This window comes from Macaca nemestrina, chromosome 1, assembly GCF_043159975.1.
Source record: "Macaca nemestrina isolate mMacNem1 chromosome 1, mMacNem.hap1, whole genome shotgun sequence".
NCBI lineage: Eukaryota > Metazoa > Chordata > Mammalia > Primates > Cercopithecidae > Macaca > Macaca nemestrina.
This window is the reverse complement of record NC_092125.1, coordinates 65,850,505-65,875,500: the sequence shown is the minus strand read 5'-3', so window position 1 is coordinate 65,875,500 and position 24,996 is coordinate 65,850,505. Positions and strand designations below refer to the sequence as shown.

The window sequence follows — 24,996 nt, the reverse complement described above, 5'->3', positions numbered from 1 at the left end:
GAATTTCAGAGTCAAATTCTGTATAGTCAGTCTACTCATGTTTTCTGTAAGTCTAGCCTGCCTTTTCTTGCTTTCTCACATTTTCTACTTCTATTGATATATTCTGTGACTTCACAGAGATTATTACTAAATTACAATTACATTGCCAGTTTTTGTGTTTTTTTTTTGTTGTTGTTATTGTTTGTTTTTACCACTTTTCTATCTCATTGAGATTTCTTTTGGAATTCATCATTCTCCTTGTTAAAAATTTGCTTATGAATTGCCTGGGAAGCATACTTAAATGGTACATTTTTTGTGTCTTTGCTTATCCTTTAATGTGTATCTGGAGCCTGTAGGTGTGAATATTAGCTTGGCTCAAGAGAAATGCTATCTTACACAATTTAGTGTTGTGTAGAATCAATGTGGTGGCAATAAACTTACTTCTTCTGCAGGTATTATATTTTTGCATTTTATTTCTGGAATCTGAGTTTTTTTTCTCTATCCCTGAAACACAGAAATTTCCCTAGTAATGGCTAGGTATGGGCTTATTTGCTTACCCTTCTGGAATTTTTTTTTTACACGTATTTTGAATCCTAACACTGTCTTAAATATGTCTTCTCTTTTTTTTTTTTTTTTTTTTTTTTTTTTTTTTTTTTTTTAGACAGGGTCTCATTCTGTCACCCAGGCTGGAGTGCAGGGGTGCCATCATGGCTCACTGAAGCCTCAACCTCTCGGGCTCAGGTGATCCTCCCACCTCAGTCTCCTGTGTAGCTGTGACTACAGGCCACGCCGCCACGCCCAGCTAATTTTTATACTTTTTTTGTAGAGATGGAGTTTTGCTTTATTTCCCAGGCTGGTCTCGAGATCCTGGGGTCAAGTGATCCTCTTGCTTCAGCCTCTCAGTGTTGGGATTACAGGTGTGAGCCACTGTGCCTGCCTGTCTTCTCCTTTTCATCTTTTCCCACTGCATTCAGGGAAAATTTGGTTATCTCTTCTTACTCTTAGCTTTAATTTTCTGCAATATTCAGTGTTTTATATATATATATATACACACACACATACACACACATGCAGACGCATGAAATGAAATATATAAACACACTGAATGCATATATTCATTCATGTACAGACTTCATGGCTAGTTTCACAAAATTATTTGTACAACTGAATCTTGTTAAAACTATGAAAAGGAGAGTGTTCTGAAAGTTTCCCTGGTTTCTTGGCAGTAAATCTCTTCTGTAAAATTTCTCCTGATTTTTAAAAATTGGTCTCTTTTACATGTATTTCCTGTTTTTTTGTCATAAGCTCAATGGTTTTCTACTTTATGCCATAGAGAGGTTCACACTTATTCAGCAATGCAAGATGAGGTAGGTACAGTTAGGAAATTTATCAATTGTATTTTTTAAAATGCTCAAAAAAAAAAAGAAAAGAAAAGAAAGGAGGACATTGGATTTATTCCAATTTTACTTTGTCAGATTCTGGGTGCTATGGTCTGTGAGGCCTAGGCTGGTAAATACGCTGGACACCACAAGCTTCCTTTCAGTGTTTGTTGCGGTGGCACAAACGTATCCCCTACTCACTACCTGGCTTAGCTGTTCCCATGAAGAGTGAGCTTGAGGCAGAGCCTCCACTGTGTGCTGAGCAAGGCTGAGCACCAACAACTGGGCAGTGCACTGTGAGCACCTGACGCTTGACATTTTCAAAGGGGCTCTGTTGTAGGTTGAAGTGTCTCCCCCGGATATGTTGAAGTCTTAACCCCCAGTCCCTGTGAATGTGATCTTATTTGGAAATACAATCTTTGCAGATGCAATCAAGTTAAGATGAGGTCACTAAGGTAGGCCCTAATCCAATATGCCTGATGTCCTGATAAAAAGGGAAAACGTTGGACACAGACATGCACAGAGAGGAGAACAGAATATGAGGACACAGACCCAGAGGGAAGATGGCCATGCGAGGACCGGGACAGAACAAATTGGAGTTCCGCTGCCACACACCAAGGCAGGCCTGGGGCTCCAGAAGCTGGAAGACGCAATGAAGGATTCTACCCTACAGGATTCAGAGGGAGCATGGCCCTGTCAACACCTTGATTTTGGACTCCCATCCTCTAGAACAGAACTCCAAAAACTTCTGTTGTATTAAGCCGCCCATTTTGTGTTACAGACATTCCTCAAGGATCTTGCAGGTTCAGTTCCAGAACACCACAATAAAACAAATATCACAACAGATGAGTCATATGAATTTTTTGATTTCTCAGTGAGTCTAAAAGAAGTTGTGTTTATACTATACATAGTCTATTAAATGTGAAATAGAATTATATCTGAAAAAAGTCATACTTTAAAAAATGGTTTATTGATAAAAAATGCTAAAGATTATCTGACCTTCAATCAGTCGTAATCTTTTTGCTGGTGGAGGGTCTTGCCTCAAGGTTGATGGCTGCTGACTGCTCAGGGCGGTGGTTGCTGAAGGCTGGGGTGGCTATGGCTATTTCTTAATCTAAGGCAACAATAAAATTTGCCACACTGACTCTTCCTTTCACAAATGATTTTGCTGTAGCATGCAATGCTGTTTGATAACATTTTACCGTCTGAACTGCTTTCAAAATTGGAGTCAATCCTCCCAGATATTGCTGCTGCTTTATCAACTGAGTTTATGTAATATTCTAAATCCTTTGTGATCATTGTCACAATGCTAATGTCATCTTCACCAGGAAGAGACTCCACCTCAAAAAAAATCACTTTCTCTGCTCATTCATAAGAAGTAACTCCTCATCCGTTCGAATTTGATCATGAGATTGCAGCAATTCAGTCACATCTTTAGGTTCCGCTTCTAATTGTAGTGTTCTTGCTATTTCTATCACGTCTACAGTTATTTTCTCTACTGAAGTCTTGAACTTCTCAAAGTTATCCATGAGGGTTGGAATCAACTTCTACCAAACTCCTGTTAATGTTGATATTAACCTCTTCCCATGAATCATGAATGCTCTTAGTGGTATGTAGAATGACTACTTCTTTCCTGCACTTTTCAACTTACTTTGTTCAGATCCATCAGAAGAATTACTGTCTGTGGGAACTACAGCCTTACAAAATGTATTTTTTTTTCCTTTTCTTTTCTTTTTTCTTTGAGTTGAAGTCTCACTCTATTGCCCAAGCTGGAGTGCAGTGGCATAATCTTGGCTCACTGGAATCTTCACCTCCTGGGTTCAAGCGATTCTTCTGCCTCAGCCTCCCGAGTAGTTGGGACTACAGGCACATTCCACTATGATGGCTAATTTTTGTATTTTTAATAGAGACGGGGTTTCGCTATGTTGGCCAGGCTGGTCTTGAACTCCTGACCTCGTGATCCGCCCACCTTGGCCTCCCAATGTGCGGATTACACCGCCCCTGGCACAAAATGTATTTCTTAAATACTAAAACTTCAAAGTCAAAATTACTCCTTCAGCCATGGGCTGCAGAATGGCTGCTGTTGTCAGCAGGCAGGAAAACCACATTCATCTCCTTGTCCATCTCCATCAGAGTTCTTGCCTGATTAGATTCAAAGTCAATGAGCTCTATGTAACATTTTGAAAGGAATCTGTTTTTCTGAACACTAGATCTCAACAGTGAGCTTAAAGTGTTCAGTAAACCATGCTGCAAACATACCTCTGTTGTCAGGCTTTGTCGTTCCATTTATAGACACAGGCAAGGCACATTTAGCATAATTCTTAAGGGCCCTAGGATTTTTAGAATGGTCAGTGAGCATTGGCTTCAACTCAAAGTCACCAACGGCATTAGCTCCTAAAAAGTCAGCCTATCCTTTGAAGCTTTGAAGCCAGGCATTGGCTTCTCCTCTCTAGCTATGAAAGTCCAATAGATGGCTGTTTTGCCTATGTAGAGAATCTGCTATTTATTTTAACACATTCTTCAATGATCTTAGATCATCTGGACAACTTGCTGCAGCTTCTACATCAGCACTTGTTGCTTCACCTTTCACCTTTATGTTATGGAGATGACTTCTTTCCTTAAACCTCAAGAACCAACTTCTGCTAGCTTCCAGCATTTTTTTTTTGAGATGGGGGTCTCACTCTGTCGCCCAACCTGGAGTGCAGTGGCACAATCTCGGCTCACTGCAACCTCTTCCTCCCGGGTTCAAGTTATTCTCATGCCTCAGACTCCCGAGTAGCTGGAACTACAGGCAACCTGCCATCATGCCTGGCTAATTTTTGCATTTTCAGTAGAGATGAGATTTCACCATATTGGTCAGGCTAGTCTTGAACTCCTGACCTCAGGCGATCCTCCCGCCTCTGCCTCCCAAAGTTCTGGGATTACAGGTATGAGCCACTGTGCCCAGCTGCTTCCAGCTTATTTTCTGCAGCTTCCTCACCTCTGTCAGCCTTCACAGAATTGAAGAGAGTTAGGGCCTTGCTCAGGATTAGGCTTTGGCTTAAGGAAATGTGTCTAGTTTGATCTTGTATCTAGAGCACTAAAACTTCTTACATATCAGCAATAAGGCTGTTTCACCTTCTTATTATTCATGTGTTCACTGGAATAGCACTTTAAATTTCCTTCAAGTACTTTTGCTTTGCCTTTACAACTCTCCAGCTGTTTGGCACACGAGGCCTGGCTTTTGGCCTGTCTTGGCTTTCAACGTAACTTCCTCACTAAGCGTAATCATCTCTAGCTTTTGATTTCAAGTAAGAGATCATGACTCCTCCTTTCATGTCAACACTTAAAGGCCATTGTAGGGCTATTAATTGGCCTAATTATAGTATTATTGTGTCTCAGGGATTAGAGAGTCTTGAAAAGAGGGAGAGAGAAGGGGACTGTCTAGTCCATGGAGCAGTCAAAGCATGCACATTGATTAAGTTTTCTGTCTTATATGGGTGCCGTTCGTAGGGATCCCAAACAATGACAATAGTCACATCAAAGATCGCTGATCACAGATCACTGTCACAGACATGATTTGGGATATTGTGAGAATAACCAAAATGCTATACACAGACACGAAGTCAACACACACTGTTGGAAAAATGATGCGTCTGACATGCTTGTCGCAGCGTTGCCACAAGCCTTCAATTTGTAAAAAGCATAGTATTTGTGATGTACAATAAAACGAGAAAGGCCTGCACTTGGTGACGGCAGCCCTAGCAAGCGATCATGCTGTTACCAGTAGTGGCTGTTTGTTCTCTCACACAGCCACTACATGCCCTTCCCTTTCTTCCAGCAATGTCTACTCTGCATCAGGGTTGTTTGTGTGCTTTGACTACTACACTCCTATTTTTTTTCTCTTCCCATCCAGTGAATGGCATACTCTTTATATGTGCACCGCCCTGGTTTTCAGCAAGGATACATATTTTTCCCCTAATCTTCTTCTATCTTTGTTCATTTCAATCATGAGTTGATACCTGTGTTCAAGCCTCTTAAAAGCAGGTGGCAATAGCCTAGTTTCCTTCCTGAGATGTGGTTAGAAGGTAGTATTGCTGTGTTGGAACTCTTGAACCAAGAGATGTTGCTGCCAACTCACCCTGTAGTACAAGAATAGTTGATTCTGGATCCAACCTGGATGTCTGTGATCACATGCACTGTGCCATTCACTGGATCTGGAGGAGTTGTACATGATTTACCTATGGGAAAGAAAGTATTTTGGAGCCAGGTAGAGTAACCTGAACTCTCTTCAGTACATAAGGTCTCAACCTGCATGTAGGTTCCTGAAGAAAATACGCAGTTCTGATGGTTCCACAGATTTTGTCACCTTGAGAAAACTCATCAGAGCGCCTAAGGATCAGCCACCTACGAAGCCCCACTTTGAAAAAGACCTTCCCTCCAGATCTATCTAGATCTAGATTTAGATCTGTGTAGAGACCTTGCATCCCTTATCAGAATGTAAAAGTCATTTATGACATTATATACTACCAATGTATTTCAAAGTTTTCAAAGGATTTCTTCCCACCTAGTCATTCCAACAGAATTTTTCTTCCTACACACTTTTTATTTCCTAATTTAGAATCGTTTGTTATTTACTTTCCCATAGGGATTGAAGATTTTCTCTACAAATATTCCTTGAAACATTCTCATGAAGTGAGCATTTCAAGCAATAATCAAAGATGACCTACAAGAAAAACTCTTATATCCACCCATCTGAACACTTTTCAAAAAAGGTTTCTCATATCCCATATTTGAAAAAATTAAATAAGAAGCTTTGGTAGACATGGGAAAGACACAATGCAAGTTTACTCACGTTTACAGACACCTTTGGGACTCGACCACACCAGGTTATCTAGACATGTGATAGAGAATGGATTCTCGTAGTACTCAGGACGGCATTCGTACTTTAAAGATGTCCCAATGGGAAAGTCAGATGCATTGGTTTGGGTTTTCAACTTAGCAAATGGAAAATTATCTGGGGCTTTACAGTTACCTAGAGACCATGAAATCAAGAATATCTGAGTTAATAAAAATATACCCAATGTGTTTCTTCTTTTCTCTCCCTTGGTAGATTTGATGACAGAAGAAAAGAAATTTCTAGTTATGGAAAAAAAAAAAAAAAAAAAAAAAAAAACAAGAAAACACAACACCAAAAAACTTCCCTGCGTGTTTGAAGGGAAGCTTCCATTAACATAGGCTTATAAGGAAATATATTATCTGGAAGGCTAGTCTGCTATCTGGTCTTTCTACTCATGTAATTTATTTTATTTTATTTTTTCTATTTTTAGTAGAGTTGAAGTTTCACCATGTTGGCAGGCCAGTCTTGAATTCCTGACCTCAAGTTATCTGCACCCCCCCTTGGCCTCCCAAAGTGCTGAGATTACAGGTGTGAGCCCCTGCAGCCAGCCAGCCTATTTTTATTTATTTATTTATTTTTGAGACAGGGTCTCTCTCCATTACCCAGGCTGGAGTGCAGTGGCACAATCTCAGCTCACTGCAACCTCTGCCTCCTAGGCTTAAGTAATCCTCCCATCTCAGCATCTTGAGTAGCTGGGACCACAGGCACATGCCACCATGCTCAGCTAATGCTCGTATAATTTAAGGTAAGGATAGCTCCGATTTAATTTTTCACATTTTTAGGAAGCCAGAAAGAGTATTCCTGCTCAGGTTCCACCTTTTGTGTCTGGTTTCTTTGTACTTCAAGGCATCAAAACTCCAATGAGAGGCTGACAAGCATGGGCAAGAACTCAAGACATTTCCTGGCAGGAGCCACTGATTTTCTAGGTCAGATTTCTAAGCCAAACATTTCAATAAAGAGATTCACCAGCATTTGTTTTTAATTCATATGATTCTAATGAAAGACATTTCCATCACTCACCGCCTCCTTCTTTTTTTCACCAGCCCCTCCAGCTGCAAAGGTCATCAGGATCTGATGTGTTGACCTACCTTAGAACCATTTGTCATTGGTTTGGCATTCCATTGTGGCAAATGCACAAAGAAATACCACATTGTAATTATGGAAATATGGAGGGCCTGCGTTAGATATTCTGAACCCATTTGGGATGTGGGGAAATGAGCACTAACCCAGAATTCCACAGCGAGGGGCGGGGCTGCTCCAAACCCCATTCCCTTGAGGGTCACTTGTGCAGCGGATGGTGCTCTCCCCAATGAGGTCGAAGGTCATCCCTCTGTCTGGGTGGGGGTCACATGTGTAAGTTACAGCTTTTCCAAAGGGAAAGACTTCCAGAGGTTTTCCTGTGTGTCTCCCATTAGGAATAACTGGAGGACTTGGACAAAAGATTTCTGGAAAAAAGGCAAAAGCTCTAAGTTTCATTCAGGAGTTTCCCCAGAGGTATTCTGCAATTACAGGGTGCTATGATTGGTGTTGCTGAAAATATACTAAGGAGGTGACAGTAGACATTAGGCCTTTGAAGAGTTGGATTAAATGAGATGTCATTGAAAGCGTATTGCAAAGTGCAAAAGAGATTTTTCTATCCTGAATCTTCCAGATAGTAACGGTTCCTGGACAATAGAAACTTTACAATTTTAATGAAGTAGCAAAACATTTGAAGAAGAAAAATAACCACTTTGAAGTGTTACTCATTCATTAGTCAATATATATTAATTGAGCACTTGTCCTGTGTCAGTCACTTATCAGGATCCTGGGGATGCAGTGCTGAGGAAGGAGCCTACGTTCTTGGGAAATATTTCTCAAATGTATATATGTGTGCTAATCATCTTAAATAGGTGAAAACTTTCACTGATTACTTATTGATATTGATCATCAACCTCTGTGATAACATTAGCACTGTCACAGTGAACTGAAACATAGTCAGGCCATTATAAAAAACTCCAAATGGATTCAGATTGCTTTGCTTTTGAAAATGTCTAGGTCTGTTGATTTATTTTCTCTTTTTACTTTCTGGGTCAGGTTTCAAGTTGTTACTCCTTTCTAGCATCTATTGATTTGTTTAGAACAGTCTCTCCCTCATTTCTAATTGGTGTTTTTCCTTAGAACTGGAATTTGAAAGAAGCTACTTTAACTAGAAAGAGTTATGAAAAATAAGAGAAAGTTTGAGTAGTCAGTCAATGAGCTTTCATGCATGATAGTAGCACAGACATTTGTCATGCTGCTTCAACGAGCACTGTATTTCTTAGACAGCAAGAATCTCTATATAAGTTTTGTTCTTACAAAATTTTCCTCTAAAAAGCACTGTAAGATGTCCAAGTATATTTCTAACAACACAAACATTTTAGTAAAATTTCATGGTTTTCTAAAGAAACATGTTTTCCAATCATTAGAATCAAGAAATGAAGCAAAGTTCTATCTACCATTGGGGAAATTATAAATGGGTAGACTAGGAGAAATCAGTAGTCTACTGATTATTGAACATATGAGGCTCATTTTGAAAAAGTGACTTATTATTTATGAATCTCTCAGCATAAATTATTTGGATACATGTTTTGAGAATTTAAGGAGTCTCAAACTGCTCACTCTGTCTAATGTTACTCCCTACTTTTCCCTCATTCTTGATTGCTTTGATCTATTATCTATAGCACCTATTTTTTTAATTTTTTTCCTTGTCCTTCTCCCCACCTGAGTAAAATATGAGGACAGGGACTTCACTCATCTTGTTCATTGCTGTAACTCCAGTGGCTAGATGAACAGAGGCACAAAGTATGTGATCAATAAATAATTGATTAAATAAAGGCATGTTTAATATTTGTGTATTATCAAATATATACACAAATTGTAGACTGACTGCACATTGATTGGAGAAAAAAATGAAAAAGAAAGAAGGAGGGAAGGAAGGAAGGAAGGAAGGAAAGAGAGAGGGAGATAAGAAGGGAAAAAAAAACTGAAGGAAGGAGAGAAGAAAGGAAAGAAGTAGAGAAAGAAAGCAAATTGTTAAAGCTTCACATTATCTAATCTCTCCTGACCTAGAAGCACACTACCATAGGATTTATCACAATAAAACAGAATACAAAATGACAGACAGAGATCAGATGGTTCCAAAGACAGGTGATGTACACATTCATTCACAACAAAATATTATTAAAATAAGCAATTTTCTTTTTTTCTTTTTTTTTTTTTGAGACGGAGTCTCGCTCTGCCGCCCAGGCTGGAGTGCAGTGGCCGGATCTCAGCTCACTGCAAGCTCCGCCTCCCGGGTTCACGCCATTCTCCTGCCTCAGCCTCCCGAGTAGTTGGGACTACAGGTGCCCGCCACCGCGCCCGGCTAGTTTTTTGTATTTTTTAGTAGAGACGGGGTTTCACCGTGTTAGCCAGGATGGTCTCGATCTCCTGACCTCGTGATCCGCCCGTCTCGGCCTCCCAAAGTGCTGGGATTACAGGCTTGAGCCACCGCGCCCGGCCAGCAATTTTCAAATAAATAATTCAGACTAGAAAATTGAAGAACCACATTAGGGGAGGTCATGGGTCAAATACTGAACCAATGAAGGGGAGAGACTGGCCTGAAATGTTACTCCTATTACTCACGTTCACACACTGGAACACTGCTATTCCAAAGGCTTTCCATTCCAGCCAAGACACAGTAACTAGCAGAGCTGCCTTTTAATCGAAATCTAAAGAAGAAAATAGTAGTGAATAGTGAGCCAAGAGGCCACATAGTTCACAATCTAAGGCCCAACCCCAAATCTCAGGATTTTGAGGACCTGAGGCCAGCAGGTGACAGATGTGCAGAGGGTACATTATTCTGGAAAAATCACAACTTCCAGAAGGGAGCAATATAGAATGACAAAATGCAGTAGCTTGGTCACATGACAGTCCTGCTTGAATTGAAAAAGGTGGTCACAAAATAGCCACCATCTTCTTGACCCAGGACCCAGGCTTGGAGTTTCACTGATTACTCATTGTCATTATAAGAAACCCAGTCTTTTAATGCAATGCCTTCCTAACTCTGAACTTGGAAAAGCAAATAAAACAACTCCCAGTTTGGACTGGAAAAGTGAGAAATAGCTGGTGAGAGAACAAAGATTGTCCTTTTGTCTCCACATCTGTGATGGCATGAAGAAGGCTCACAAGGGCAGTTTGGGCTGCTGAAGAGTAAGCGTGAATATTCTAGGGGAAAAAGGAAAGAAGAGAGGACTTGATTTTTGTCTGCAATCATCAAAAATTCTCAATGTCTTTTGGGCCCCAATGCCCTTCTAAATCTTACTGGGTGCTGGTATTTGGAGGCTGCCAAGATTCTGTGGAACATTTTGGGATCAGGTGCTTTGTTGCCCATGCTGGTCAGCTCCCATGTAGAGATGTGCACCCTATGAAGAGCACTAGATGGACATAGACAAATTAATGATCTTGCCGGAAATATTAACAGCAGCCATCAGGACCCCAGCTCAGAGCCCAGAGCCCATGACTAGCAAGACGATATATGACTGAATTTTTAAAAATTGCTAACTTTTTACACTTTCAGTCCTATTACAAATTTCATTATTGATGGTTTAAAGAATTTACTGAAATGATTCTTAAATGATCCTAGATCTTTAGAATAAGCTTTTTGTTACTTGTATTTTTTTCTGGGAATCTCTAAATTACTCATATTCCTTTTTGCTGTTTTGAAATTCTAAAATTTTGAAAATAGGATTTTTTAAACTTACGCTGTTACCTATATATTCATAATAGTAATTATACTTGCCTTTGAACTTGCCAGTTAATATATGGCCCAGTGTCCTCTTCATATCTCATGTTATTAGTTCTATATGTTTCTTTCCTTTCTTCCTATTTATGCTTTCAAAAGTTCATCTCTCTGATTGCGTGTGTGTCTGTGTCTGTCTTTTTAAAGCCACATCAAATCTCCCCTTTTGGCACTAATTCCTAACCCCAATTTCAATGTCCAGCAAGCTCATACTCACCCTTCATCACAAACAAAATCCACTTTTGCTCCAAGCTGGAAATTAAGTGGAAATAGCACACGGCCATTAAGAAGTTGGCCCAGGAAGTCATCACAGGATTTCACTGGAGAAAAAGAAAAATGAATGGAAATAACTGGCATGTGCAGAATAAAGACGCAAGCTAAAAATATCAAGCCAGATAAGAGTCTAGGCACCTTCACATCTGGGGGCTGCAGGGTTCCAGTCTCCCTGGGGTGTACAGCGCAGAGACGCAGCCCCTCTGAGGTCATAGCCGGGCTCACAGATGTAGAACACTTCCTGCCCAGGCCAAAAGTTGTCCTTGTCCCTTTGGGTATGCTCACCATGCAGGACATCTGGAGGCAGCTGACATACTGGGGAGAGAGAAACAAAGTACTGCTAATTGTGTGAAAATAACTTTTTTCTCACTGTTAAATTGGCCAAGGGAATAATAATTATAAATCTGTATATAATAAAAAAGGTAGAATAACAGCCTTATTATATTGATAACAAACTAAATACACAGGGCAAGGAAGATGTCTTGCCATCAGTCATAGAACTGACACATTGCAGAACTGTGACTAAAACAGAGGTATCCTCAATTCATTGCTTTTCATCTAAAGTATGCAACTAACATTCCGCGATGGACAGTTCCTTGTAGAATGCTTCCAATTACTGTTCACCCAGTACAAAATTGGGAGAAATGATGGATTTTTATATCTTTGTACTTCCTTTCTAGAAAGGCATCATCAATTTAGTCTTGCATTTTAGGCAGTAAAGGAGTGCCTCTGCCCATGTCGCATCTAATAGGTCCCTCCGTCACCTATCACACCGGTGCAACAAACAGCATCCACACATCTATTCTCATCTCCTGTCAAGGCTTCTCTCAGCGGCCACCTGACATAAGGTGGTAACGAACTATGGGCCTCTCTTCACGCTACGAAGCAATGTGCTGTCTAGTCATTCATTTCACTCCAGTGAGAAGATGGGCAACTGTTGAACAAAATCTAAAAGACCTACTGTCACCATAATGAGAGTGTATATTTCAGGCAACATATTGTAATGGTAGCACTGGCTCTCTCTTAATATAGTTGATCTGAACTCAGGAAATCAGAACACATTTGGGTCTCAACTAAATTACATGAAACTGCTATAAAATGGAAAAAATAATTTCAGTTTGGCTTTGAGCAGACCAGTTCCCTTTTCTGGACTTCAGTTTTCTCAAGCATCTGGGGCACTGGACTAGAAAAATGACTTCTTTAAGGAGTTTGTAAATACTCTGATGCTGTAATGTCCATTTTCAGGGTTCATCACCCAGTGTTTCCTTGACTAATCAATGCCTGGTGATGTAATATTGAGGTGCTGTGCTGGATAAATTTTTGTTGGCTCCCAGTCTCACACTTTTGGACTGTCTTTTGGCTGCTAGCAATGGAAGCCTTAAAACTACAATCATTCATCTTCCTTGATAGCTCGGCTCTGGTTAGGTTCTGCCAGTTGGAGGCATATATACCGAATTAAAAGGCAGGATGAGAGTAGAATCTGTTCTACTTCTAGAGGTGGCTCAGGCAGTGGCGGTATAGATGGCTTCGGTGAGCAGTTACAGCTTCAGTTCTGGCGATGCCAATGACGTTGGCTCCAGCAATATCAGCTGCATTCTGGCAGCAGTGGTGGCTCCTGCAGCATTAGCAGCTTTCAGGGAGCTGGCTGCTCGGTGGGAGGGGCTGGCCATTTCAGCATCAGTACAGGCTCCTGTGCTCTAGACTGGCAGCCACCGTAGCTCCCTGATCTCTGGTAACTCTGCCTTCGTCTTATTGCTTTTCCTGCCCTTCTAACATCTTTGTGACCTATTAGCTGTGATATGGTTTGGCTCTGTGTCCCCACCCAAATCTCATGTCAAATTGTAATTCCCAGTGTTGGAGGAGCCTGGTGGGAAGTGACCGGATTATGGAGGTGGTTTCTAATGGTTTAGCACCATCACCCTAGTGCTGTCTTGTGATAGAGTTCTCTCGAGATGTGCTTGTTTAAAATGTGTAGCACCTCCCCAGTTGCACTCTCTCTCCTGCCAGCCATTTGAAAATACGTGTGCTTCCTCTTTGCCTTCCACCATGATTGTAAGTTTCCTGAGGAGTCCTCAGTCATTCCTCCTGTACAGCCTGCAGAACTGAGAATCAATTAAACCTCTTTTCTTTATAAATTACTCAGTCTCAGGTGGTTCTTTATAGCAATGTGAGAACAGACTAATACAACCTGTATGAAATCCCTCACTCCTTGAAAGTATCTAGAGTAAATTTTGATTTCACGACTGGATGCTGATTAGCAAAGCCAAGTCTCTGGAGTCAGGCAGACTTGCATTCCAGTCTTCAGTCTGCAAGTTAAAAGTTATCTGATTTCCCTAAGGCACATTTTCTCTGTGAAACATAGAGGCCAGGCACAGTGGCTCATGCCTATAATCTCAGCACTTTGGGAGGCCCAGGTAGGTGGATTGCTTCAGCTCACGAGTTCAAGACAAGCCTGGGCAGCATGGTGAGACTCCATCTCTATAAAAAAACACAAAAATTTTAACTAGGCCTGGTGGCATGCACCTGTAGTACCAGCTGCTTGGGAGGCTCAAGCAGGAGAATTGCTTGAGCCAAGGAGGTGGTGGGTGCAGTAAGCCATGATCTCACCTCTGCAGTCCAGCTTGAGTGACAGATCAAGACCCTGTCTCAAGCAAAACAAAACAGACAAACCTAGAAAAACTGGTAACTACCTAATAACTTTGTTTTAATGATTAAAATTCACATGTAGCCTGTATTATGGTGCCCGGCCGGAAAAATTTACTCATTTTCTATCAGCAGTTATTGTACTCAAAGGTAATTAATAGATCTGTTTGTAAGAACCCCAAAGAAACATCACAATGCTTGCCCAGGTTTAGCTTTGCTTCTTCATTTCAGCACATGTGCATGTACACACACACACATATATACACACCTTCTGAATTTCATTTTCACTACCTAAAAAATTTGTTCCCCCACCCTGCTCACCACACATCCCTCCGCCTGAATAAATACTAATCTCCTGATCCAACAGCAATGCATGTCATTTGCAGGGCCTTTCTAGGCCTCAGTCAGACTCACCCCTGGAGCAGCTTGGTAACTCTGGCTCCCATTTGTTCAGGGCCTGGCATTGCACACGGTGGGGTCCTTTCATAACAAAGCCAGGCTGACACCTAAACTCCACAACTTCATTTAAGGAAAATAAGCTTCTGTTGACAGACACCAATATTCCATTTTCCACATTTGGAGGCGTGCATTTGTTAGGTAAAATGCACTGAGGGGCCGGGCCGCTCCAGATGCCCACTTGATCATCTTTGCTTGTGCAGTATATGGAGGGCTCACCCACAAGCTCAAACAGCTCTCTCCCTCCACTTCCAAGATTGCAGCGGTAGGTCACCACGGATCCGTAGTGAAAATACTCTCTGTTAGTGCTGAAGAAATCTCCATTGGCGATGGTGGGGGGTAGCCCACAAGGAATTACTGGGAAAAGGAAGAGCATAACAGTCAATTTAAATAATGAATGACAAAAATCTCATAAGTCACTAAACTGTAACTATTTTTACATTCATTATTTGCTTTTAATCTTTGCTAACATGTAGGTACATTTTTACAAAGTTGTAATTTCGGTGGGCAAAATATGATGTGTCCTGCCTTTCTTACTTATGTGATTTCCTATAATATTTGCATGCATGTATTCACTCAATCCACATTCTTTTCATTTTACATAGCTCTTTGATTATAGTATTATAGAGTTTACACCGTTTTCTCCTACTCTTTTCCATTTGCTTTCTTAATTTGCATTTTTGTTATTAACTGAGGTTAGCTGTTTTAGGAAAACAAAATATAAAAACCTTCACTAAAAGATAAATTATAAGGGAAGAGAGAAGACACAAATATACACAGTAGGAAAAGGAATTTAAACATTGTTATGGATATGAGAATATTTATAAAACTGTAGACTACTGGGGGTTAAATATTTTGAAAATCTAAATGATATAATTGGAAATATAAATTGCCAATATTCATTCAAAAAAACGTAGAAAGCTAGAATTACCCAAGAAACATGTAAGAAGAATAAAAAAAATAAGTTCTATCGAACTTTTAAGTAACATATGCTTCCAAATGTAATTTCAATATTTCACAACATACAAAAGATATAAAACTTACCAACTCATTTACTCAAATCTAAATTTGATACAGTAACATATCTGTGTAAAAGTGGTCATTTATTAGTCCACAAAAACCCCTAAATGTATGTTAACATACAGACCAAGACATAGAAGAATAAAGCCTAGCGTGTTTAAGTGAAGTCCTGTCATGATAGGAGAGAGATAACAGATATAAACAACATTTGAAGAAGTAATAACTGAGAAATTTCCAAGACTGATGCAAGATTACAGATTCAAAAAGTTATACAGGCCTGGCATGGTGGCTCATGCCTGTAATCCTAGCACTTTGAGTGGCCCAAGTGGGCAGATCACCTGAGGTCAGGAGTTTGAGACCAGCCTGGCCAACATGTCGAAACCCCGTCTCTACTAAAAATACAAAAATTAGCCAGGCACAGTGGCACAAGCCTGTAATCCCAGCTACTGAGTTGGGACGATTGCTTGACTCTGGGAGGTAGAGGTTGCAGTCAGCCAAGATCGCGCCACTGCACTCCAGTCTGTGTGACGAGAGTGAAACTCCATCTCAAAAAAAAAAACAAAAAACAAAAAAAAAAAAAAAAAAAACACCTATATAAACCCAAGCAATACAAAGAAATACTTACCTAGACACAACATAGTAATATTGTAAAAAAAACCTATTTTAAAGTGTAATCCATTTTAAAAGCAGCAGGAAACATGGACAATAACCTTCGAAGGAACCACAATTAGAAAAATGTTTAAAGAATTTGTTGTCAGAAGATCTACAATACAAAAATGCCAAAGAGACTTTTTCAGACTGAAGGAAAATAGTTTCATATAGAATTTATAGAATTGCGGTAAGAAGGAAACACACCAGAAAGAGCTTATATGCGGGTATGTTTTCATTTAGGATCTTTATGATAGAGAGAACCTCTACAGTGATTAGAAGAAACACAAGATGGAAGTAAAGATTTTATTACGGGCTGGGGGTACACGGTACGCCTGAAGATCACAGAAAGGTTAGTCAGTGCAAGGAATGGAGAGAGAGAGAGAGAAGGGGACACATCGGCCGACACCTTTATTGGCGACCGGAGTATGACCCAGCAGGCATCTCCCATGGGGAGTTCCAACTGGTGAGTTTAAAGAAAGTAGGCACATGTTCCAGGAAGGCATGCTGCGACTGAGAGGTGGTCATGGCAACATATCTGCGAAGTCCATGCAGGGCACAGAGGTCAGGGATGCGAGTCAAGTAGGTTTTATCTAGCTGTCCCATAGAGAGGTGGTCACCAGAAGGCAGTTTTATAAGGCAGATATCTGGCTCGACCACGTTGAAAACTGGGAGGAGGTACAGAACTAGAAAGGGCATTAAGGGTGACTAAGCTCTGCTTCTGGCATGAGAAAGCTAAACATATTCTAAATGGATGCTGAGGCAACATAAAAATTATAAGAATTCACTACCGTGTAAATATAAATAGAGACTGTTTTTATAAAGACAACGACAATTATGTCTTTGAAATATAGAATATATGTAAATTGTTAAATCAAGTGTAGCCTAAAGCCTTACATAGTTTAAGCTCAGCCTAAAGGTTTCTCTGTACACTGCGAACTGTAACAACTGAAGATGTAAACAGACCATAGACTACTCTTATGCCAATCATCGAGTTTTGGCCAATCAAATGTGGCCAACTGTTTGAACTGTCTTCAAATAAGGCAAATGCTGAGCTATAACCAATCCGGCTGTTTCTGTACCTCACTTCTGTTTTCTGTGCATCACTTTCCTTTTTCTGTTCATAAATCCTCTTCCACCACGCAGATGGACTGGAGTTTCTGGCCTACTGTGGCTCGGGAGGCTGCCTGATTTGTGAATCGTTCGTTACTGAATTAAACTCTGTTAAATTTAATTCAGCTGAAGCTTTTCTTTCTGGAAAATGTATGACAACAATACAAAAAGAGGGAGAGGACACAAATGGAATTAAATATTAATAGTTTGGGTACTTGCATTGTTTGGAGAGTGGTAAAAGCACAATTTTAGTAGACTATAGTAAATCAAGGATGTCTATCTCTAGAGTAGTCATTTAAGAATAAAAAATGAAATATAACTTAAAAGCTACTGGGGAAAATAGAATAATAAAAATACTTGATGAATTAAAAAATGTGAGAAATGAAGAATAAAAGAACAAACACATGAAACAAATAGAAAACAAATAACCAAGAGTTAGACTTATCAGTAACTAGATTAAATTTATTTATGTATTTTTAATTTTAACTTTAATTTTTATTATTAAATTTAAATGTTTCAAACACTAATGAACAACAAAGGCTGAATAAAACAACAAAACTTTACTATATGATATTTACAAGAGACAAGCTTTAAATATAAGACAAAGAAAGTAAGAAAGAAGCCTGTATAGCTATATTAATGTACAAAGTAGATTTTAAGGCAAGAAGTATTATAAGAGGTAAAGAGAGACATTTCATTATGATAAAATAGTCAATTCAGCAGAAAGAATAAACCAAAAATTTCATGTGTTTAATAACATGTTTAAAATACATAAAGTAAAGATTGCTAGAACAAAGAAGAAAGACAGGCAAATTCATAGTCACAGTTTGATATTGTAATGGGTTGAATAACCACTGTTCACCTTAAAAAATATCTATGTCCCAATCTCTGAAACCTGTGAAACGTGACCCAGTTTGTAGAGTCTTTGTAGATACAATCAAGTTAATGATCTTGAGTTGAGACCATCCTAGATTGCCACGGTCGCCTCTAAATCCATGCCCAGTGTCTTTACAGGAGACAGAAGAGCAAAGGAAACACACAGAGGAGAAGGCGACTTGAAGATGGAGGCCAAGAAGGAAATGATGCATCTGCAAGCCAAGGAACATCAAAGATTGCCAGCAGCCACTGGAAGGAAGTCTGGAGAGAGGCACAGAATAGCTTGCAGATGGAAGCAATCCTACTGACATCTTAACTGGATTTCTGGCCTCCAAAGTGTTAAGAGAGTAAATTTTTCTTCTTTGAAGCCACCAAGTTTGTAGTAATTTGTTACAGCAGCCCTGGGAAACTAATACAGATATTTTACACATGTCTCTCTATAACTGAAAGAACAAGTGGAGGGGGAAAAAAAAGACTGTTCTAAACCACATTTTCCTAAATGACATTTCTAGAAAATGAAACAAAATAAATGTTCGGTCTTTTCAAGTGCATACATAAACTTTTACCAAAATGGTCCATATTCTGGGCCATAAACCTTGTCTCAAATGATTAAATTAATGAAAGAATGATACCTAGAAGATCTCCAAATATTTAGAAGTTAAGCAATGCCCTTCTAAATAGCCTATGGGTCAAAGAAGACATCAGAAGGTAAATTAGAAAACTTTTATGTACAATGATAATAAAAATATAAAGATTGTGGGAAGTAAAATAGTTTTAGAGAAAAATGTATAGGTTAAATGTATATATTAGAAAAATAAAGGTTGAAAACAAATTATCTAACCAATATTAAGAATTTAGGAGTGGGGGAGTAAACAAAGCTTAAAGAAAGCAGAAGAAAGAAAATAAGCAGAAATCAGTAAAAGAGAAAATAGTCATACATTAAAGAAAAAACAAGAAACTTAAAAGTAGTTTATGTGAAAATCTTAGTAAAATTGATAAAACCCCAGTAAAACTAATTAAGGAAAAAGAAGCAAAGAGATATTACAAATATCAGAAATTAATTACCATAGGGGAATCACTACAGAATTACAGACATCCAAAGGATTTTCTAATATGAGGATATAATAAACAGCATTATGCTAATAATCTAGAAAATTTAAATAAAATGAGTAAATTCTTTGAAAAATATAGCCTACCCAAACTAATTCAATATGATATAAAATAATAGTTTTACAGCTATTGAAGAAATTGAATCACTAATTGAAAACCTAACAACAACAACAACAAACCCTCAGGTCTCGATTGCTTCACTGCTGACTTCTTCCAAACATATAAGGAAAAATAATATTAATGTTACACAAATTATTCCAGAGACTAGGAAAAAAAAACAATTTTTAACACATTTTACTAGCCCAACATAATCTTGATGCCCAAATCTGATAAGGACATTAAAATAAAACCAAATTATAACCCAAGATCTCTTGAGAACATAAATGCAAATTTTCTAAACAAAATATTATGAAACTGAATCCAACGATATTTCCAAAGGATGATACAATGATCAAAGTGAGGTTTACCTTGACTGATTTTAAATATTAAATCAATGTTACAACGTTACAATAAAAATATGAGCAATCCTGCGCACACACACACCACACACGCTCACACACATTCCATAGATAGGATAATCATCTACAACACATCACAAGCAACATAGGATGATTCTAGGAATTCAGTTTGTTTGCCCTTTAAAGATCAATCAATGTAATATATTACATTAACAGAGTGAAAAAGAAACATGATAATCTCAATACATGCAGAGTGATCAATTAGAATGAACATTCATGATAAATCTTTTAGCAATTAGAAGTAAAGGGGAATTTCCTTAATCTAATAAAGGATATCATACAAAAATCTACAGCATACATCATTATTTATGATGACCATTAAAAGCCTTGTATCCTCTCTTCTATTCAATGTTGTACTGGAGGTTCTAGCCAATGCAGTAAAGCAGGTGAAATAAACAAAAGACATAAGAAAGGAAAAGATTTAAAAACTTTGTCAGATTCATAGATGACAAAATTATGCAGCAAATTTAAAAAAATACAGAAAAACTATTCAATTTAAAAGTAAATTTAATAAAATTGCTGGAGCTGAGATGAAACAGGTGCATATCTAAGAAGTAAATAGAGAATAAAATTTTAAAAATAATATATAGTAATAAAGATAATGAAAGATGTACATGACTTCTATAAGATAAATTAACAAATATTATTACAAGAAATTAGAGAAGACTTCAAAAATGGGAGGATATATCATGTTCATAAATTTAAACTTCAAAACTGTAAATTTGTTAATGTCCACAAATTGATGTACTGAGTCAACAGAAACTCAATACAAATTGAAGTAGGATTCTTTATGTGGAAATTGGTAAGCTGATTCTAAATTTCATATGGTAATACGAAGTGCCAAGAATCACCAAGTAAATCTTGAAGATGCACATAGTTAGAAGATATATGCCACCAGATATCAAATCTTAATGTAATGTGATAGTAATTAAAATCTTAATGTAATGCTGCAGTTTTGTTTTGGTTTTTTGCCATTATAGTATGGCAAAAACCAAACCAAAACAAAAACACAATGTATGGTAAATAAACCAATGAAACAGAACCTCCTTGGAATGAGAGCCACATATAAGGTCACCTGACTTATGGCCATGGTGCCACATTTAATAAATGATATTAGATCAATTACCTATCCATAAGAAACAGGGTCTCACTCTGTCACCTAGGCTGGAGTGCAGTGGCACCACCGTAACTCACTGAAGCCTTGAACGCCTGTACTCAAGGGATCCTCCCACCTCAGGCTCCCAAGTTGCTGGGACTATAGGCATGTGCCACTGAGCCCAGCTAATTTTATTTTATTTTTTGTAGAGACAGGGTCTTGCTTTGTTACCCAGGCTGGTCTTGAACTCCTGGCTTCAAGCAGTCCTCCTCCCTTGGCCTCCCAAAGTGCTGGGATTATAGACGTAAGCCACCTCACCTGGCCCAATTGCCTAAGTAGAATAGAAAAAGCAGTAACTTGGAAAAAAGACCCATAAATTGAATATTATTAAAATGTAGAACTTCCTACAACAAAAGACATCATTAAGAATGGAAAAAGAAAAAGAAAAGCCATAGTCTGAAAGACAACATTTGTGTTCCATTAATTAGAAAACATGAGAATATTTAAATAACTTCTACAAAACAATAAAATGATAGACAAACTAGTCAATAACAGCCAGAAGTTTGGAATAGGCACTTCACAAACATATGAAAAGGTACTCAAGATCATCAATGAAATACAACATAAAAATAAAAAAAATCCGACAATCCTTCATGCAGCAACAAAAGTGACTTCCAAATATAACACTGAGCAGAAGCTGGACACAAAAGAGTACCTATTTTTTGATTCCTTTATAAAATTTAGGAAGTGGCAAAACTAATTATTAATGTAATAAATCAGAATAATGGTTACTTTGGGAAGATAACTGGGAAAGGGCATCGGGAAGGCTTCTGGGGTGCTGATAGTGTTCTATATCTTAATCTGAGTGTCATTTACATGGATGCATTTAATTCGTAAATAACCATTGAACTGCATAATTAAGATGTATGCACTTTACTGCGTATATGTTATACTTCAGCAAAAAGTCTACATGATACAGGAAAATTGTTGGAAAAAAAAAGACCTCCCAACAAAGTAAACCCCAGGGCTTTTCTGGTGAATTCTTTTAAACATTTAAAGAAGAGATAATACCAATTTTATATAAACTCTTTCAAGGAAACAAATACATGAAACACTACCAGCTGGCTTTATGAGACTGTCATAAGTTTGATGTTAAAATCTTAAAAGGACATTACAAGAAAAAAAGTTACAGTCTAATCTCTAAAATAGGAATGGAATGAAGAAAGTGTTCTGGAATTAATTGGCGGTGCTGGTTGCCCAATGTCTTAGTCTATTTGGGCAGCTATAACGAAATAGTATAAACTGATTAGCTTGTACACAACAGAAATTTATTTCTTTTAGTTGTGGAGGCTAAGGAGTTCAGGACCAACCTCTCTGGCAGATTCAGCATTTCCTCCCATGGGAGGAGGGGCAAAGGAGCTCTTCTGGGCCTCTCTTATTAGGACACTAATCCCATTCGTGACAGCTCTGCTCTCATGATCTTATCACCTTCCAAAGGCCTCACTCCTTAATGTCATCACCTTAGGGGTATGGATTTCAACATATGGCTCTGGGGTAGACTCGAACATTCAGACCATAACATACAACTTTGTGAATATACTAAATACCACTGAACTGTGTAATTTAAAAAGGTAACTTTTATGATACATGAATTATACTTTAATAGAAACATCTAAAATGTGCTATTAAAGCATATTTGTCATATATAAAAATGATTAAATATTATGACCAAGTTGGTTTATTTTAAGAATGTAAAACTGAAATTCAAAATTATTTGCCTTTCAAAAATGTACTCAAAACAGTTTGTTACATTAACAGAAAACAGAGAAACAGATATAATTACATCGATACATGTAACTGAAGTGTTTGATAAACTTCAACATGATTCAAAGACAAAAAATTTTAATAATGAAGAATATGTGAGAATGTCCTTAATTCAAAAATGATTATCTACAAAAAGCCTACAGTAAACACCAGATTAATGGTGAAATGTTTTAATCTTTCCCTTTGAGATGTGGAACAAGACAAGGATGACACCTATTGCTACCAATGTTCAATGTTGTATTGGTGGTCCTAGCCATGTGGTAAAGAAGAAAGAAAATAAGGAAGAAGGAAAGCAGGGAAGGAGGGAAGGAAAGGAGGGAGGAAGGGAGGGAGGAAGGGAGAGAAGGAGGGAGGGAGGGAGGGAAGGAGGGAGGGAGGGAGAAAGAAAGGAAGCAAAGAAGGAAGGCAGGCTGGCAGAAGGGAAGGAGGGAAGGAAAGAAAAGAAGATAAAGAGTTAAATAAAATTATAATTATCTGGGGGTTTTGTATAGCGTCAACCAGGCCAATTTGGAATTAAGTTTTCCAGACTTAGTTTCTCTGTATGGTTCTGGACTAGGGTTACAGCATGAGAAATTAGCCTGATATTTGAGAGGCAGAAGTTAAGCAACAGCCATTCCACTCTGAAGGTCATCTTTGGATAGAGCTGGTGAGGCACAGTGCAGGAGTGGAGGGTTCAGAAGATAGACCTTTTACCAGAGGCTTGAGGAGTACATTCACATGGGGAGTTTCAGCATCCTCTGCGACGGCTCATTCTCTGCAGGGCAGGAACGACAATGGGAACTGTTGCCATTGAACTGGGTTCTCTGAATTCACTCGGGGACCAAAGGACCTCAGGGTGGCAGAGTCCAAGTAGCAGCACTTAATTGCCAGAGACAATGGGGGTTCTTGTAATGGATATTAGAGCTGAAACAGTAATCAGAATGATTTGACTGAAGAGAATATTGTTACTGGGCTAATTGATCATGGAGTCTCTAAAACCGAAGTAGATGGATAGCCGACTAAAGTGTTATATGATTTGTATAAGCAGAAGAGATTTAGGTCAAGTGAATAGAAGTCTGACTTGAATTATTGTAAAAGAAGTTCATTGTTCATCAACAATTCCTAAACTTGAACAGTTTATAGACCCAGAGCAGCACGAATGGATGGGAGACTGGATTCTTTTGAGGAAGCACCTGCTACACAATCAAAAGCATGTATTGTAAATCTTCCCCTAGCCTTCTCCAAGAAGACTTGAAGTCATTTACCAGGATTTAGATATAGAGAGTTTACAGAACTAGAAACAGAGATAAAAACATAGATACAGGTATAGGTGTATTATTATATTTTTTGTTTTCTCTATTTTACTATTTTTTCATATTTCCAAGAAAATTTCTATTCCAATTCCATGTTATCTTATTATAGATTTCAAATAACATGGAAGGTTTCCCAATTTGTTTTACAAAACAGCAAAACTGTTTCTTAAAGTGGATAAACAGAGACAAATGTGTGACCAATGTCATTTGTAAATTTAGATTCTGAAGCTCATAAACTTTCTAGTAAAAGGAACAACATTTTTAAATAACAAGAAGAAAAGTAAAGTCTTCAAGTTATCTAAAGAGAACAGTAAGACAAAGACGTTATACACTATATTTCACTGAGCCTCAGCCTGGCCCTCGCTACACAGGTGTATTACTTTTTAATAAAATGAGATCTTGCCATACATGCTGTTCATCTGATTCTTTTCCCACATAAAACACATCTCTTTCTAGTCATTAAGTGCTTCTTTATGCTATAATTTTTTTTATGGCTGAATACCATGCCAGTGTATGGATATACTTTCTTCCATTCTGTGTAGCTATTTTATGTTTCTTCAGGAATTCTTTATAGTGGTCATTTGAACACATCTTTTTCCTCCTAGTAGATTATTTCCAAACCATAGTTTAAAATATTTTTAACTAGGTTGCTCTAACATTTTAACTAATATAAATGATGCTGCAATGAAAAGTTTATACCAAACTGCTTTAAAAAGTGTGTGATTATTTCATTTTTCCATTACTTTTCCATTCTGCATAGCTATTTTATGTTTCTTCGGGAATTCTTTATAGTGGTCATTTGAACACATCTTTTTCCTCCTAGTAGATTATTTCCAAACCATAGTTTCAAATATTTTTAAACTAGGTTGCTCTAACATTTTAACTAATATAAATGATGCTGCAATGAAAAGTTTATACCAAACTGCTTTAAAAAGTGTGTGATTATTTCATAAGTATAAATTCTAAGAAGTAGGTTAAAATATATGCCCACTTCTGAGGTTAATAGTGCATGGTGCCTTTCGAGAGGATGTGTTGACCTCGTGGTGCGTGAGAGTCCAGGTTCTTCCACAGCTTCACTAACCTTGAAGAGCA

The 24,996-nt window shown here is 38.2% G+C and overlaps 2 protein-coding genes across 5 annotated transcripts in view; both read right to left on the bottom strand.

Annotated features, from left to right (window-relative positions):
* LOC105484964 (complement C3b/C4b receptor 1 (Knops blood group)) overlaps positions 1-24,996 on the bottom strand; it is a 235,838-nt gene that overhangs the window by 25,154 nt on the left and 185,688 nt on the right. The gene's annotated exons all lie outside the window — the stretch shown is intronic.
* LOC105484876 (complement C3b/C4b receptor 1 like) overlaps positions 1-24,996 on the bottom strand; it is a 99,273-nt gene that overhangs the window by 25,153 nt on the left and 49,124 nt on the right. For all 3 annotated transcript variants that reach the window (XM_071079576.1, XM_071079582.1, XM_024793822.2), the window contains exons 5-11: positions 14,366-14,764; positions 11,447-11,623; positions 11,253-11,355; positions 9,880-9,965; positions 7,464-7,682; positions 6,193-6,372; positions 5,479-5,578 (exon numbers count right to left, since the gene is read on the bottom strand). In XM_071079576.1, the coding sequence (XP_070935677.1) occupies positions 5,479-5,578; positions 6,193-6,372; positions 7,464-7,682; positions 9,880-9,965; positions 11,253-11,355; positions 11,447-11,623; positions 14,366-14,764 (1,264 nt within the window). The remainder of the gene's footprint in view (positions 1-5,478; positions 5,579-6,192; positions 6,373-7,463; positions 7,683-9,879; positions 9,966-11,252; positions 11,356-11,446; positions 11,624-14,365; positions 14,765-24,996) is intronic.